The 17,762-nt window shown below is 41.1% G+C and overlaps 1 protein-coding gene across 1 annotated transcript in view; it reads left to right on the forward strand.

The window, feature by feature from the left end:
* Positions 1-6: 6 nt before the first annotated feature.
* The window catches only part of PTAR1 (protein prenyltransferase alpha subunit repeat containing 1), a 50,995-nt gene continuing 33,239 nt past the window's right edge, over positions 7-17,762 (forward strand). Inside the window, exons 1-2 of the mRNA XM_040449389.1 lie at positions 7-157; positions 9,154-9,323. Coding sequence (XP_040305323.1) covers positions 72-157; positions 9,154-9,323 — 256 coding nt within the window. The 5' untranslated portion in view covers positions 7-71. The remainder of the gene's footprint in view (positions 158-9,153; positions 9,324-17,762) is intronic.

The following is a 17,762-nucleotide window of genomic DNA, read 5'->3' on the forward strand; positions in this document are numbered from 1 at the left end:
CCCGCGGAACTCCCGCCGGCCGTCCGGCGCTCTCCCGGAGGCGCGCCCGAGCCGCCGCGGCCGCCACCAACATGGCCGAGACGAGCGAGGAGGTGGCGGTGCTGGTGCAGCGGGTAGTGAAGGACATCACCAACGCCTTCAGGAGGAATCCGCACATGTGAGTCGGGCGCCGGCGGCGCCGCCGCCGCCGCCTCGGTCGCCCCCGGGGGTCTTCGGGGGCGGACAGGGGCGGAGCCGAGCCGCGAGCTGATATCTAAGGGGCAGGTCCCGGCCCGCGCGCCCCTCGCCGGAGGGGACGGAGCGAGGTCGGGGCCGGAGTGTTGGCGGCCGCCGCAGGGCCCGCTTGCCGCTACCGGAACGCGGTCGCGGGCGAGTCCCTAGAAGTGACCCCGGAAAATCAAAACGGAGCGACTTTTTTCGCCCTCCTTCTCACCCCTTCCCTGGGAGTTCTTGCAACTCGAAGGACTTCACCCGTGTGTCCACATCCTGCATCCGCGTAAGGTACACGGGCACACACAATGTGGCTCTGTAGATGCTTTGTAAATACAAACTCTTTGAGGTTCGTCCCGGACCGATGGTAAGGGCGGGGGGGGGGGGGGGCAGTGTCCCCGATCGTCTTCTTTTCAGTGGACCAGAAAACCCTCAGCTTCCTAGCCAAAGGTAGTTTGAGGCTGCTTTTGACTTTCGCCTCACTTGTCCCAAGGTTGTGGAAGGACTCGGATGAAACATCCTGCTTTGAAGGTGATCAGGGCATTTTCAGGAGTGTAGCTTCGGTAGGTTTCGGATGGGTCTGGTGTAAAGCGGATGAAAACTTGACACTTTGTAGCGTTAGCCGATTCATAGTTACAGGGAACATAGTCACTCTGTTCTTATCCTGACACTGCTGCCCTCTTTAAGTAGGACACCACAGGGCTGACACATGTATCGTTCCCTCCTTCCTTTTCATGGTACTTGGAGTACTCTGGGAAGATACTAGAAGACACTGTATTCTTTCTGACACTTCTGCTTTCATGTAACGAGCGAAAAAGGGAGCTAATAAAAGAAATGTCTACAGTATACAGAAGAGTCGGGAGAAGCAAGAGTGTTTAATTACCACCCTTCTCTCGTTGCCCCCTCCCCTACCAAAAGAAAGAGTCATGGAATCCAGTTTTATATTACTGTATTTTCACTTTTTCTAATTGTGGGGTTTTTCTTTTAATATTTTATTTTATTTCTTTTAAGTTTATTTATTTTGAGAGAGACAGAGAGAGAGCACACATACGCATGAGTTGGGGAGGGGGCAGAGAGAGAGGGTGAGAGAGAGAGAATCCACAGCAGGCTCCACACTGTCAGCGCAGAGGCTAGTCCGGGACTTGAACCTATGAACCATGAGATCGTGACCTGAGCTGAAACCAAGAGTTGGGTGCTTAACCCGCTGAGCCACCCAGGCTCCCCTAATAATTTATTTTTTAAACTGGGACACATGAATACTTACTCTTTTTAAGCCTTTTAAGCCCAACACCCTTAAGCTTTTCTGCCTAAAGAAGGTAGCAGACCTACATCTAAATGATGCTTCTAGAAATTAAGAAGCCCTCAGATGTCTTGCTCCCTTGTGGCACACAATTGGAGACCGTAACAGCGCCTCATTAAAAACAAAAGGCTGCTGGCCTCAGAACGCACCTGCTGCCTCTGACAGCGTCCACTTCCTTTCCCCTTGTGACTGCTGCCTTTTTTTGAGGGAGTGTTGGGAATGATATCCTGGCAGTCACCATAGTGGGTCCTGGGTCTTCTGAAGAATGCTTTGATGCCTTGTATATCAGTCTTTCAGTCCCTTTTTGTGAATGAGAGCTTGGGTGTAAATAAGAGACAACCTCAAAAAAAAAAAAAAAAGTTGGATAAGTGAAGGGCCTCTTTTCTCATCAATGATGTTTTTCTTGAAGAAATAGCAGAGATTAGAAAGAAGTCTAACAAGTACAGTAGTTTCTCTTCTCTGCGGTAGATTTAAAAAGCACATCAGTGTTTTATATTTGAAGAAACTGAGATTGAGTGTTCACTGGTTTGGTGGATTGAGACAGTGCAGTTTGGAGCACATCTCGTTCTTCTGGGTCCTATTTACTGAAACTCATTAAGGACTTTTATGCCCCCCAATCTTATTTTTAATGGTGAAATCTCATTAATATGCTTTCTATCAGTGCCAGATTTAATATTATCAATAAACACTTAGATCATTCAAGATTTAATAGTTTGAAATAAGTTGAGCATTTGAAATAATTTGAAATGATGATACATAGTATAGGCCTGAAGAATTGAAATAACTCATTGCTTAATATTAATCCTCAGCTATTTTTTAGTATATGTTTCCTACACTAATGATATTTTCAGTAGTATTACTGCGCAGATTCTTTCAGAATGTTTGATTTGGATTTTTCAAAATTGCCTGTACTTCCTGTAATCTATCCCTCTTACTTCCAAAATAAACAGGCTGTATTTCTGGTTAAAGGGGGGGGGGGAGGGGAGGGGGGAAGGCATTGTTTTATCTTGAAAGTTAGTACCTAACTATATTTTTCCGTATTACCAAGAAAAGTTTTTTCTCTTTACTTTCTGTTTTCTTTTTTCTTCAAACACAAGATAGTTTGTAATTTTATTCGACAACATCCACTCCATTAAACATACTGACTTTGTTTCTGTAAGAATGCTTCCTAGGAGGAGTCGAACATGCATTGGTTAAGATGTAGGTTTTGTTACGGTTGGATGTGGATAGGTTACCCCCTGGTAACCTCAGTTTCCTCTTGATTTGGCGAGGTTGATGAGAACACGGGAAAATCACCTCACGCTGTGTCTGGCCCTTATCTGCCACTTGGTAGATATTAGATTTAACCTGAATTTCCGTATTCCTCAGAAAACTGTACTGGCCAACTGAATGATGAATGTGAGGTACTTCATAAACTGAAAAATACCATAGAAATGTTATTTGTATGGTTGACTCTTAGAGAATACCACTGGAAAACAGCTGAAGGCTTGACCCAGGGACTAACAATAGTTTAAATTTTTTTTTCAACGTTTATTTATTTTTGGGACAGAGAGAGACAGAGCATGAATGGGGGAGGGGCAGAGAGAGAGGGAGACACAGAATCGGAAACAGGCTCCAGGCTCCGAGCCATCAGCCCAGAGCCCGATGCGGGGCTCGAACTCACGGACCGCGAGATCGTGACCTGGCTGAAGTCGGACGCTTAACCGACTGCGCCACCCAGGCGCCCCATAACAATAGTTTAATGTATAGACCTTTGCTAACGTGGAAGACAGATGTTTATGGTGTAATTAGGGTCATGTCAAAGGTTTCTTATCTACTGAGTTATTTTTTTTTATTAATCTTTAAAATATTTATTGAACTCTCACTGTTTATGAGATGCTGTAGGTAGTATCCTCATGGTATAGATAGGAAGAAGTATAAAATATAGTTCTCATACTCAAGGCACAGAAATATCTATGATGGTGGAATTGCCCCTTTTCTGTGCTGTCCAGTGTGGTAGTCACTAGCCATGTGTAACTATAAAATGTTTCAAATGTGGCTAATGTGCATGAGGAACTGAATTTTAAATGGTATTTAATGTCGTTTGACTTACCCATGGGTCGTATGTGCTCAGTGACCACTGTATTGCACAATGTAGCTCTAGATAGAGACGAACCCCCACCTGCGTGAATAGTAAATTGGGATTTACGGCAGAGCAGTTAGTGGTAAAGGCTGAGCTAGCAGCATGGGGAGCAAGTGCTGTGTGAGTGTATTAGACATAGAAGGAAGGCTTCGTATGTCTAGGCCAAGGGCCTTAGGGGAGGTGGGCTTTGAACTGAACTTTGAAGGCTGGTAGGATTTACAGTTTCAGAGAGGGAGCCACCTCCACATGGAACTGGAAATTAACCTGAAGCAGCAAGATGTGATAGAAAAGATACAGTAGAGTCAAATTATGGAAGTCCTTGACTTAATTTCTTGCATTCCATGTATGCATTCAGCAAAAGAGCACCTGTATTTCACAGATAGAATTCCAGCCCCTGGGTGTGCAGGTCTAGGAGTGGGGTGAAGACTGGTGGACATATCACACATGGTCCTTAGCCCAGTGGAACAAATCACACAGATTATGGGAAGAGCCTGAAAGAAGAAGTATATTTGAAAGAATAATAACAGAGGGGACTAATTTATATTTGAAGCTCAAGATAGTTCTTTTGAGGAAATAGCAATTAAATTGAGACATGAGGGATAGATAAGAGCTGGGTCAGGGAAAATACACTGCATCGGCAGTGGGGAGGCCCCAGTGGAAATTTTTGAGTAATGGAGTAGTAAGGAAAGGCAAATCTGTAAGTTGAGCTGAAGAGTAGGAAACCACAATCCTAATTGTCTTTTTACACTTGATTTTTATATGTTTATTTAAATAATAGTATAGTTGTAAAAGTTTGAATTTGAATCTTGGCTTGTCAGTTAGTACCTGGGTAGACTTAGACAAGACTGTTTATAAAGAAGGGTTAAAATTTCTGCTTTATGAGATTATTGTATGAAACAAATGAAATAGTTTATGTAAAACCAAACACAGAGCAGTACACATAATGAACACTCAATAAACAATAACAATTTATGTAGCTGTTTTAAAAATAAGTCCAGTAAGTGATATGTGAAATTAGTACTCTTTAGAATTGAGAAAGCCTATGAAGTTTCTGAAACATCTTGATTTAATCTCTGGTAGTTTTAATTGTCTATATGAAAGGGTTAGCTATTTCACTAACTCTCCTATTTCGTCATTTAGGAAGGATTTCCAGGGTAAAGAAATAACAAAATGACTATTGGATTAAGAAGATTTGTACCGTTTACAGAATCCTTGGGCTTGTTTTCTGTGTGGTCGCTCCATGTTACAGAATCAGTTTAGTATTTGGGGACCGTTCTTCCCACATAAAAGGGAAACTGGGTGATACTACTTTTGAAAATAATATGTGGGCCTACTCTAATTGAGGGTGTTTCTAAAAAGTGCAGACAAGAGAAGCTGTCCAAACATCAGGAACAAAGTCAGTGTCCGTGTTATATGAACCTTGAACTTCATCTGGAAGCCAGTGGATCCTCATTGTGAAGTGAAGCACTTAGAAAGCTGCACCATGCTGTGGATGATCTTTTCAAGTAAATATGTTGGTACATTCCATTTTGCTCTTTTTTTGGAGCAGCTTTCGAAGGTAACCTAAAAAGTGAGCTTCGTTGTATCTCTTTAGTATTAGAACTTTTTCACCATTCCAAACCTTCATGTCTTTAAAAATCCTATGACGTTGGTTACACAGGTGTTGAGTGTGCTTGTTAAACACCAGGAATCTAAATTGCCAGAAACCTGAAAAAGACTGGAATTTGGTGGTGGTGAAAGAGTCAGAGATTTCTCTTATAACATTATTTCACAAAGAAGTAACTGGAGTTGTATTTAATATTTATAGCACATTCATTGCAACCATTTATATTAATATATAAAAATTAATTATGTAGGAAAATGTTTAATGTGAACTGTTGTTTTTAAAGAGGATTATAGGAGAGTATGCCCACTGTAATCCCACTTCTGTGAAACATTTAGAAAAAAAGGATGTATTCCCAAACAGTAGTGTAGAGGGATGACAAAAGACTTTTAGTTTATTTTTTGCCCCCAAATGTTCTAACTTTTCTTGAGTATGAAATTAGAATTTAAATAGCCAGAAATCTTCCCAGAAATCTGGAAGGAATTAATCTAAATTCTGCCTGCTTTCACTGATGTTTTTATCATTAGCATCATGGGTTCTGGGCTAACTATTAAGAGATCCAGATTTTTAACTTAGCATTAGCAATGTGACCTTGGGTGATCATCTTAACCTCAGTGGACCTCAGTTTCCTTGTCTGAAAAAATGAGATACTGGGGGAATGAGGTCCCTTCCAATTTTAAAATTATTCTGGAATCCTATTCCAAATTGTCTGAAAAAAAAAGAAGTGGACTATGACTTCAGGGACTCAGCATAGAAGCAGTCTGAAGTCAAACACACTGTTACTTGGAAGCTTACTGACCTACCTATCTTTCTAAAGTACATGTTATATTTTTAGAAAGCAGCAAAGCACTGTATTTTAGGGTCAAATCATGACAAAGGCTTAACTTTTTTGCTTCAGCTTCCCATCTGTTAATCGAGTAACTTTTCTCTTTGGCCTCAGACTCTACTGAATTAAAGATAATACACTTCATCTTTGCCTGTCACTTTATAGCTTACCACATACTTTACCTTGTGTTTGCTTTTCCTAGCAGGCGTTGTTATTCCTGTATTGCAGATAAGGGTACTGATGACCAGTGACTTGCCACATTCACATTGGACTGTTAGAGGTAGACCAGAGGGTAGCGAGAACCCTGGACCTTGGAAGATTGAGTGCTTTTGCTACCTCTCTTTTAATGTTCGCTCCCCCGATGTAGCCATTTTCATTCTCCTTACATGAGAATAACTGTCAGGTTTCTCAGTCAGAATTTGAAAGCTGAATGAGACCTAGCAGTCCATTTCCCTTAGAGATGTAATGCAATTCCACCATTTTACAAATGAGGAAAAGTGAGGTCCGTAGAGGCCAAATGAAAACTAGGACTTAGGCCCTCTGCATTGGAAGGAAATCAGGGACACCTGAGTGGCTCAGTCGATTGAGTGTCTGACTTTGGCTCGGGTCATGATATTGGGGTTTGTGAGTTCGAGCCCTGCGTCTTCGGGCTCTGTGCTGACAGCTCAGAGCCTGGAGCCTGCTTCGCATTCTGGGTCTCTCCATCTCTCGGCCCCTCCCCTGCTCATGTTCTGCCTCTCTCTGTCTCTCAAAAATAAATCAATGTCAAAAAAAATTTTTTTAAAAAGAAGGAAATCAGATATAATGTTCTTTTGGAGAGTCAAGAAGTGATATTCTTTGAAAACGATTGATTTGAATGTTATTCCTCAAGTTCACAGTAACCAGCCTTTCGGCGGCAGTTACCGTGCGTCTGCAGTATCAGGGCATTCTTGTTTTTAAAAATTATTTCCTGGGAGAATGGTACCCAACTAAAGAAGTGTGTTTTTTTATTTGTGCAAATGGCTCTGTCCTTTCATTTAGGTACCGGATTATTAATTGGGCATTTTACTTTTGGTATAAATAATGAGCAAGGCAGGTTTTTACATGGCGAATTTAACCACCCCCCCCCAAATGTACCCAGAATACAGGATTCTTTTATTCCTGTTACTTGGCATTTGTACTGTTGACTTCTGCAGTTCTTTGAAGTGTTGTAAGTGGTTATTAGATCTCAGAGATCAGACTTCCTTAAAATAATGATGATGAGTTTATTTTGTTTTACTGTAATTCTAGTTTAATTTTTAAATGTTCTACTTTATATAGTAAAACCTGAAAACCAGAAAATGCCGGAGATTCAGCCACATATTAGGGATAGCTCTGGATGTGGCTAGTTATCCTAATAGCGGATTAGGTAGATTTTACATTAACCAAACACAAATGCAAAAACGTTTTTGAATACTGGATGAGGAGGGTCAGGTGTGCTCTCAGCATTGCTTTAGTTCTTCTCACAGCACTTTCTTTATACCACTGGAATGGCACAGTGGTAACATTTTATTATAGATATTGATACCACTTCCATCAAAACTGTCAGCCCTATGAAGTCTGGGTCCACCTTGTTTTATTCATTTTTGCATTTTCAGAACCTAACACAGTACCCAGTATCAGAAAATGTTTAAATAGTTCCGACGTCGTAAATCAGCACACTTCTGAATCAACTGGGCCAGTGGTCAGGACAAAAAAAGCCTTAGGTCTCAAAATCTACCTTAAGTTAAATCATCTTGAAAGAATGGTTAGTAACTTAACCCGTAGAGTACCCTTGTTTCTTGAGGTATCCCTCTGTCCTTAAGGAAGCGATCAGTAGAAAGTAGTGTACCTCTGTGCTCTGCTCTCCGGTTTAGAGTTTCCAGGAAGGATTTTATTTTAGTTCCATAGCCTCCCGCCAGTTTAACAAAAAAAGAGGGCTTTTCTTATAACCTGTAATTGAACATGTTTCCCCCTCTTGCATCTATCATACTACTCTGTTCTTGGTCGGGGAATCCCAGGGACATAATAGATAATGTCATACATAAGCTCTGAAAACCAGTTTTCTATTTTTTTTAATGTAGCCAGTTATCATAACTTGTTTATAGTTGAAAGGCATGTGCAGGTTTTGCAAAACCATTTTTATGCTTGCTGGTTCATTTCCTATGTAAGTCAGCGGCTGTACATTCTGTTTATTAAATCTCCACCTCAAATGTAAATTTTCAACTAAGTTGAAGTTGTTTGAAAGAAGATGCCACCTTAAATGCAAATGATCAGATTCTAAAATGTATTTTCTGTTTCAGCAGCATTTATCAGTGTGTGTTTATTTTTTTTTAATAACGTATAAAAGATCATAAGAGGCCCACAGTCTCATTGACAAGATAACGTCTTTTGATAATTTGTTTCTGCTCATATATTATTAGGCAACCCACAAGTACATTTGTTGACATTTTTAAAAAATAGAAATGATACATTCAAATGATTAGGAAATTTAAACTGTATAAAAATAAAATTCTTTGTCCCCAAATTTCTTGGGATTCTTCTTCTAAAAAGATATATATATAAAAGGCTTTGTGCCATACACTGTTGGGCATTTTGCTCTTCTTCTGGTTTCACAGATCTTGGCATCCTTTCCAAACCAGTGTATGCCAGTCTGCCTCATTTTTGTACATCTCTACCACATGGATAAGCCACATTCTTCTGTCTTATGTTGACACAATTTAGATTGTTTGCAATTGTGTTGCAATGTTGCAATAAACATCCCATTGATATACTTTGGCCTAGGATAACTTCTGAGCAGTGGAATCACTGGGGGTCAAGAGTATGTGCAGTTTAAAATTTTGAAAGACGTTTTCATATTTCCATCTAAAGATTAGACCAGTTTTCATTTCTGTCGATGGGGAGTCAGCATACTAATTTTCCTGTACTATAGTCTGTATTAAAAACTTTTTTTTTTTAGTGCCTACTAATCCAGCAAGTGAGCTAAATACTATTTTTAAGAGAGGGAAATATGTTGCTTTTCTTTTTAATACTCTGGAGGATTTGAAAAGCTAGCAGTCTTATCTTTAATTCTTCTTTATGTTTTACATATTCAGAGATGAGATTGGTCTGATCCCATGTCCTGAAGCAAGGTATAACCGGAGTCCCATAGTCCTGGTAGAAAACAAACTTGGTGTGGAAAGCTGGTGTGTCAAGTTCCTCCTACCGTATGTCCACAACAAGCTCCTTTTGTACAGAACAAGAAAGCAATGGCTAAACAAAGATGGTAAGTATGAACTCTGTCCTCTTCTTTTGTTTTTTAGAAACAGCATGGAATACCAGGCGAAGAACCCTTTTTGGGTGTTGGCATTCCTAGATTTTGGTTCTGGCTCTTTCCTTCACTGCCTGGGCAGCAGCTTAACCTCTCTGTCAAATGAGGAGTTTGGACCCATCAGTAGTTTTCAAATGTTGCATCGAAAGTGCTACAGGACTCTGGGCCACCTACTGCAACCTGGGCAGTAAATCAGAGGAGTTCTGATTTCACCTGTTTATACATCAGGGCTGTTTGTAAAATTTTATTTGAAGAAAACATCCTGTGGTAAAGAAGTTTGAAAAGTACTAAGGAAGACTCTAGTACAAGCTCAGGTTCTCGGGTGGTAATCCTTTAGTAACTCTGTGAGCACTAGAACTCATTTTGGTGGCAGACCAAATGAGATAACGGAGGTGTGTTGGTGGTAGTTATACTGTGAACCGGCTCAGTGATTTATGGAGGTGCTCTTGTGCTTTGAATCCCATTTGAGCTTCGGCCCTCTGTATCCTGTTCTTGTGCTGATAGAAGCAAAAGAAAACGGTCCCAGAATTCACTTCTTTTGCTCCTCTGAGACAGTTCTTTGCTGCATGGGACACTCTCTGTTCATCCTGCCTGGTCTCTTTTCCTAGCTTTCCCCCATATGTGACATTAAGCCTCCATGTGCACAAATCCCCTTTACTTTTTAGGTTTAAAAAAAAAAAAAGAGTCATCCAAGACCGTGTTCTCGACTGTTTTTATGAAGCTGCCCCTTTCTGTATAGAGTGGTACCTTCCCCTTTCCAATACAGCGGTACCTTCAGAAGTGCCCAATACGCCTGGAGGCTAATTTTGAATAAGAACTTTGTTTCCTGGAGAATTTTAATTACCAGCTTGGTAGCCATTACCATGAGCCTACTCATACCAGAGGCTCTTCTAAGTACTATGGGGATAAAGAGGTGAGTAATACATGTTCCCTTTACGCAAGAAGCTTACAGTCGGGTGAAAAACAGCCTCCTTGTGGAATGTTGCCAAAGGTATGACATACTGATTTCCTTGTATTCCTCTCAGCCTCATCCTTAAAGGACTGTCCCAATAGCCCTTTTCTCTGTTTAGACCAATAGAAAAGGAATCTGATTTGAAGATTTAATGTGAAATAGTTCGAGTTTTCTTGTGTTGACTCAATTAGTCCTCTGATACATTTTTCTTATTTTTAAGGCTCTGCCTAAGTTTATGGCATAGTTGAGGTTTGTGGCATAAGCGTAATGGTCTGAGTTCAGGCATAAATTGAAAGGTAAGGGTATTTATCAGTTGTTGGGCCCTATTTCATTCTGCTTTCCATCGCCCTAAGTAGATGGATAGCATGGTTATGAAACCTGTGGTAGCTTTCAGTAACATTAAGGTACAGAATAACACCATGTGAATCCATCCGGTTATTTTTTGCCAAACACAGCTGTATTGTGTATGTTCTGACAAGCAAAAATGTATAATCAAGCCAATACATAGCTAGCTTGGGGAGAGGGGAGACAGAATGATGCTCGTGTGGTGGAGAAGAAGCAGTCTGAATTTTGAAATGCCAAAGGCTTCAGTTAATGTTGTTTCAGATCATTAGTTTTTGCCGATTCATGTGTGCTGGCCCAGCCTGCCGTCTCCCTGGAGCCTTCCAGGTCCTTCTCTCCGTCTCCCTGTGTCTTGTCTCTCAGACACTGTTGTACTGCGGGCTTTGCCACATCTCCTCATGAAGTGAGGAAAGGTCCAAGAGGACCCAGGCAGAATCAAATGGTTAAGCTCATCACACGAATAGCTAGCGTCTAACCTTCAAATTCTGGTGCAACTGTGCATGAGAACAGAACCAACATGACATTATCCTCACCCAGATCCTCGTGGAAACAGTTTTGAATTTCACTTTTTTGGTGGGTGGTGACAGCATAGTGTAGTGTGGTATCACACAGTACTCAGGTTGTATATTGTGTTAAGAATAAAAATATGGAAGTGAATTTCTGATAGGACAGGAAAAGATACCTAGTAATGCTGACTACCAGAGAATTCTACCAAACTTGTCAACTGAAGCAGTTACTACACAGAGGTGAGTCTTGCTAAAAAAAAAAAAAAAAAAAAAAAAAAGTAAAAAATGCTAGGAAAAATCAGTTATTTCGTGAAAATGCTGTACCTTTAAAACTGTTTTTGTAGAAAACATACATAAAAAGCACCAAGTGAAGAAAGCTGAAAGAATTTCAGAAATGTCAGTATCTGTGTGAGTGATCAAGCCCAGATCCTAGGCATCGCTGGGGAATGTATTCTGCAACTGGAGGTGACCTTTATTCTTGGGATAAATTTTTTCTTTTTAACCAAAGTGAATTCATGCTCTCATTCTTGTGCTGAATTCCTTAAATGTTTGCAAAGCACCTGTACTGGTTAGAGTTCTCTGAAGAAACCACCAGGATATGTTATATATAGAGAGAGATTAATTATGACAAATTAGCTGATAGGATTATGGAGGCTGAGAAGTCCCGCAGTCTGCTTTCTTCAAGCCGGACACCCAGGAAAGCCAGTGGTAAAATTTAGTTTGGGTCAGAAGGCCTCAGATCCAGGGGAGCCAGTGGTTTTAAATGCCAGTCCAAAGGCCAGAGGAGATTCGGTGATGTTCCAGCTCAAGCAGACAGGAAGCGAAAAGACAGGACACTAAATACCTCTGAACAGATTGTATGATGTCACCCACATTGGAAAGGGCAGTCTACTTGATGGAGCCTACCAATTTAAATGCTAAACACCCTCACAGACGCTCAGAAATAATGTTTAAGAGCATTTAACGTGGGCACCCTGTAGCCAGTCGGGTTTAACATTAACACCAGAATGAGCCATCACAGCCTCCCTGTTAATTAGTGCCGGTTTTTAAAAGTCTGCTGCAGTAGTAGCCATATTTGGTCTGGGAGAGGAACAATACTGTAATTCTGATTTTTGAGAAATCTGTGACAGAAACAAAAAGGAAGAGAGAAGTCCCGGCGTTGTGACCGAGTAGAGCTCAGTCCCGCAGTGTGTGTCCAAGGTTGCCCATCCGTCATTTTCCTGTGCTGCTCCCTCTTTCTCACGGCCTCTACCCAGAGCCGCACTCTCTCTTCAACAGCCATCTTCCGTTCTTCGTGTCTGTCTTCTTGTCTGGACAGATGTAATTATCTCATAGCTGGTCTACCCTGTGTTCAGTCCCTTCTTCTATAATCCATGTTCATGACACCACTAGCCAGTTGTTTCAAACGATACTTCCCAGCAGCACTTCTTAGAGACACAGTTTGAGGGATGCTTGTCTGAAGTACAGATCTGTGCATCTTCTTTCATGACACGTATGGGTGTCAAGGTGGAGTTCAAACTCCGTGGTGTGGTGTTCAAGGGCATTCACAATCTGTCCCCAGCCTCCATCCCCAGCCTTTTTCCTCTGCTTTACATCCAGCATCGGAGGGTGTAGGTTTGCAGCCCCCAGGCTGAGGCCAGCCCGCAGATAGATTTTGTTTCCGCCTATAGGATGTTTTTTTCAACTATTTTTCATCTGTTGGATAAACGTTTAAATTCAAGATGAACTTTTAAAGTTAAGATGGAAATCTGGATTTGTTTTCACTTGAAAAAGCAGGTACATAAGTTTCTGCACAGCAACAATTGGCCGGGGCTCATAGCCTCTGCTTTCTCGTGACTGACTCAGCCTGTTCCACTTTGCTACAGCCTCCTCCTGTCCATCAGACACGGAGGCAGAGTGTCGACTGCTCCTTATCATCAGGTTTGCTTTGCTCTTTTTTTTGACATTCACTCAAACCCTAGAAGCATTAGAATTTGCAGCCATTTGCCATACCTTCCAGCCACAACAGACACTGTTCCATTCTCGGACTTTGCTGTGCACCACTGCCTTATTTCCATGCCTTTGCTGAGGCCAGCTTCATGTCTTATGTTGTCACCGTTGTTGTGGTGCGAACACACACCCACACACAGCACACACTTGTGAAGGCTGTTTCACTGCTCCAGGATGTGGTAATTACTTCTCTGCACTCCCCTGGGGGTCTTTATTCAGACTGCTTGCATAGTAGCACTTACCACACTTCATTGTCGTTGATTATTTAAAACATTTTCCCCAGGTAGATTGTGAGTTTGTAAGAAAGAGGGATTATGGCTTGTCTGTCTTTATATACTCAGCACCATTGTGTGTTCAACAGACATTTGTCAAATAAGTAACAAGAGTTTGGTAAGAGAGAGGTTTTAACTCAGTCTGGCTATCGATTCACTGATTGTATTCTGTAATAACAGGGCCTTTCTGGTGTTTACCACATAGCTTTATCTCAAGTGTCTCTTCTTGTGGTAACCTGAAGGTATTTTGGAGGAAGAGATTAGCCCACCTAGTTGGCCTTGGATTTATTTCTAGATGCATGAAAACATATCTCTGTCAGAGACCGTCGTCCATTGCAGCAACCATTACCAGGTGACTCCTGGCTTGGGGCCATTTCTGGAATGCCATTGTGACAGAAAGAATATTGATTTTTCTCTGACTTTTCTGTAGTATCCCTTTGTCCTCTCCTTGTCACAGTTGAAATTTAGCTATTTTTCTGTGTATAGTATGTCCCGATTCATTTTCTCCTTGTGATGTGATGTTGAGTTAGACGTGTATCAGAGTGTGTGTAACAAAGGAACATTCATTTGTTCCTTTGTTACACACACTCTGATACATGTTCTGGTATTTGGAGAGAGATCTTGGGTGATTTCAAGAGACCATGGGGATATCAGTAGTTCACATCTGCTGGGTAACAAAGAATATGGTATATGGGGCACCTGGGTGGCCCAGTTGGTTGGATGTCTGACTATTGATTTTGGCTCAGGTCATGATCCCAGGTTCGTGGGATCGAGCTCCACATTGGGCTCCATGCTGAGCATGGAGCCTGCTTGAGATTCTCTCCCCTTCTGCCCATCTCCTCCTCCTCCTCTTTCCTCCTCCTCTCTCTCTTTAAAATTAAAAAAAAAAAAAAAAAGAATACAGTATATAGTTGATGAAATATAGAAGTAAAATAGTTCCTGTTAACTATTGATTATATATGTTTATCTTTAGATCTTGGTTTAGTCCTGACTTGAAGAGGACAAAGTATTGTAGACAGTGTGCTCGATTAAGAAAGAGCATCTGCTTTGCAGGAAAACATCTGTATTTAGACTCCATTTGTCAGCATGCTGAAGTCACTTGGCAGTGACTTTAGGCAGATTATTTAACCTCTTCCTATTTCCTCACCAAAAAAAGGGAATTGTAAAAGGTGTCAGAGGGTGTCGAGAGGATTGCCTGAGCCAGTGTGTATAAAGCAGCCAGCACAGTGCCTGGCCTGTAGTAGGCTCTCAAGAAACATGAGTTTCCTTTCTCTGGTTTATCCAGAACCAGAGGGGAAGAAGAATGGAAATATCCATGTAATTCAGGAATGATTCTTTAATTATGTCCAATATTTCTAAGCTGGTTACTTCTCCTTCTTTGACCCTTTCCCATTTCTGACATTTTACTTCACTCTTAACCTCTTGGATCTAACTGGAATACTTCCTGACGGAGGTCCTATCTGAACTTGAGTCTTGAGTCTGGAGGAGTTGGCAGTGTGTCACAGAGGAGGGGGAAAGGGCTTGTGGCTCTTGCGGGTCACCAGGCACCACTGATGGTTGAGGCTGTTAATCTGAGATTCTTACAAGTTGAGAAGTCACCTTCTTTTGAGCAGTCACTGCTGAGACAGCTTGGGAAATTGTTTTCCTCCCTCTGGTGGCATCCAGTCCCACTATAGTTTGTGGAACTGGGCTAGGAGATACGGGCTTTGAAACTGGAATTATCATTGAGTGCTTACTGTGTGTCAGGTACTGTCCTAACGCTTCGTGAATGTGAATCGTTTAACACCCCATGAGGTAGTACTGTTAAGAGCTCCATTTTGCACACGAGGAGGACACAGGGGCTCAGACAGATTAAGTGACCCAGTAAGTGGTAGGGCCGGGCTGTGAGTCCAGTAGCTGCTGTTGCCTTGCTAGGGCGAGCCCCTTTCCTAGAGGAAGCCTGAGTCTGATTAGCTCTCCTTTCCACACAGCCACAAAATGAAAAGTGGCAACTTACATATGTTATATGTTTACTGGCTTCTGCCTTGTGCTGCTGTATAGAAGTATCTCTGTAATGGAGGATGAACTTGTCTTCAATTATGAGTGTGGAAGGAGAGCTGTGTTAAAGTGTAGCTGACTCTTCAGCAGTGCAGGGATTAGGGGCACTGGAGTCACCCCGCCTAGTGCATTCAGAAATCTGCATATAACTTTTGACTCCCCAAAGACTTAACTAGTAATAGTCTACTGTTGACCGGAAGCCTTAGTGATAACATAAACAGTCAACATGTATTTTGTGTATTATGTGTTTAATATACCATATTCTTACAATAAAGTAAGCTGGAGAAAAGAAAATGTTAACAAAATCATAAGGAAGAGAACATACACATTTACCGTGCTATACTGTATTTATCAAAAAATATTGGCATATAAATAGACCTGTGTGGTACAAACCTGTGTGTTCAAGGGTCAGCTTTACAAATAAATGGTGACTACTGTTGGTCACACACATTTTAATGCCAAAAGGGAAAGCCAAAAGACTAAGTACCAGTTTACCTAGGTAGTATAATGGATTTCGAAAAATTGTAGACTTGAAATTCTGGAAGCTTGTCCCATCATGCACAATCCCTTAACAGTTGGATTTTTTTTAATTCCTTATTTTATAAGTTTAGAAATTTAGGTAGTTTCACTGTAAGAACTCATTTCTGATTTCTTTGATTAGTTGATGTTGAAAGTATTCATTTCTTGGGTGGTAAGTAGTAATGATGTTCCATTGAACAAGTATTTGGTTTGGTTGAACACTCACTGTGTATGAAGTAACTATGGAGAAATGGAATGAATCTCATTGGCTCACAACAGAGATTGATGTTCTCATCATCCTTATTTCACAGATAAGGAGACGGAAGGTCGAAGATACTAAGTTATATTGGCAATTAAGTGGAGAAGCTGGGATTCAAACCCAGGCGGCATGGCTGTAAGGCCTTACCACTCCTCTGTGCTGGGGGTAGACATGGAACTTCTTTTGATGGGGCCATATTTTTCTCATCTTTGTTGAGTGAAGTAGTAATCTGAAGGTGTTATTAGACAGGACCTTCCTCCAAGAAAATTTACAGTCTCATCAAGAAGAGATTATTTATACAATATTGGTAACAAAGTAAGATAGCACACAGAACATAGAAATAAAAGATTATTGGGATTCTCTTTCTCCCCTTCTCTGTGCCCCTTCCCCACTCTCAAAAATAAACTTTTTTTTTTCCAAAAAAAGGAAGATTGTGTCTATGTAAATAGGTCAGGAGAGACTTTATGAGTAAAATTTTGTTTTGTTTTGATATTTAGATATAGGAGGACATTTCTGGCAGAGAAACGCAAGCTGGTAAATCTGAATTGTCCAGAGAGGGTAGGCAGATAGGAGGTGTGTTTAGAGAATGGAGGGGTTTACTTCAGGTGGAGTGTAACACAGGAAGGGCAAGTAGTAGAAGGGCAGGCTGACCAGGAGATTGTGGGTTCTTGTTTCTGACCAGGTTCTAGCTTTCTGGTACATTTCCCCAGCAGTCTCCTGGCGAGCACCCTGTGTGAACAACCACGCCTCTTTATCCTCGCTCATACTGGTTTTCCGGTCTGCGGTGCTCTTTCACACTTTATTCACTTATAGCCTTCCCTGGGTACTCCAGTAAGAATTATTTTCAACTGCTTTGGTGGTCCCCAAAATATGGTATGTGTTTCTGCTTCGTAATTATTTCCTTTTGTCTTCTATAGTTGTATGTTCTCTCCAACTAAAGGGTAGCCTTCTAAAAGGCAAGATCAGGTCTTACTTATCATTATATCCCGTTGTTAGTCCTGAGGGCCCACTTTAATATATGCACATTATCAATATTTGGAATATTTGTGGAATTAATCAAATAATAGTATAGAAAGTTACAGCTATTTTTCTTGGTAAATATTAAATTAGTGCCAAAAGCTTCTAAAGGTAAAAGAAGAGAGATTAATGAGATTATTCTCTTTTTTTCAAGTTTATTTATGTACTTAGCACACACGTGAGCAGGGTAGGGGCAAAGAGAGAGGGAAAGAGAGACTCCCAAGCAGGCCTGGCAGTGTCAGTGTGGAGCCTGATGCGGGGCTCGAACCCATGAACGGTGAGATCATGACCTAAGCTGAAATCAAGAGTCGGACACTTAACTGACTGAGCCACCCAGGCACCACATAGTATTCTTTATAGACGTAATTGTGTTTATGCATATAATGACTTGTCATGAAGATAGAGGACAAAAAATGTATGCTAATGCTACCTTTTGTTTCTTATTTACTGAATGTCATAGTAATGAAATCACAGTCTCACAAAAAAATGTTAATTTTTTAA

Source organism: Herpailurus yagouaroundi, unplaced genomic scaffold, assembly GCF_014898765.1.
Source record: "Herpailurus yagouaroundi ecotype Mexico unplaced genomic scaffold, PumYag 199, whole genome shotgun sequence".
Lineage (NCBI taxonomy): Eukaryota > Metazoa > Chordata > Mammalia > Carnivora > Felidae > Herpailurus > Herpailurus yagouaroundi.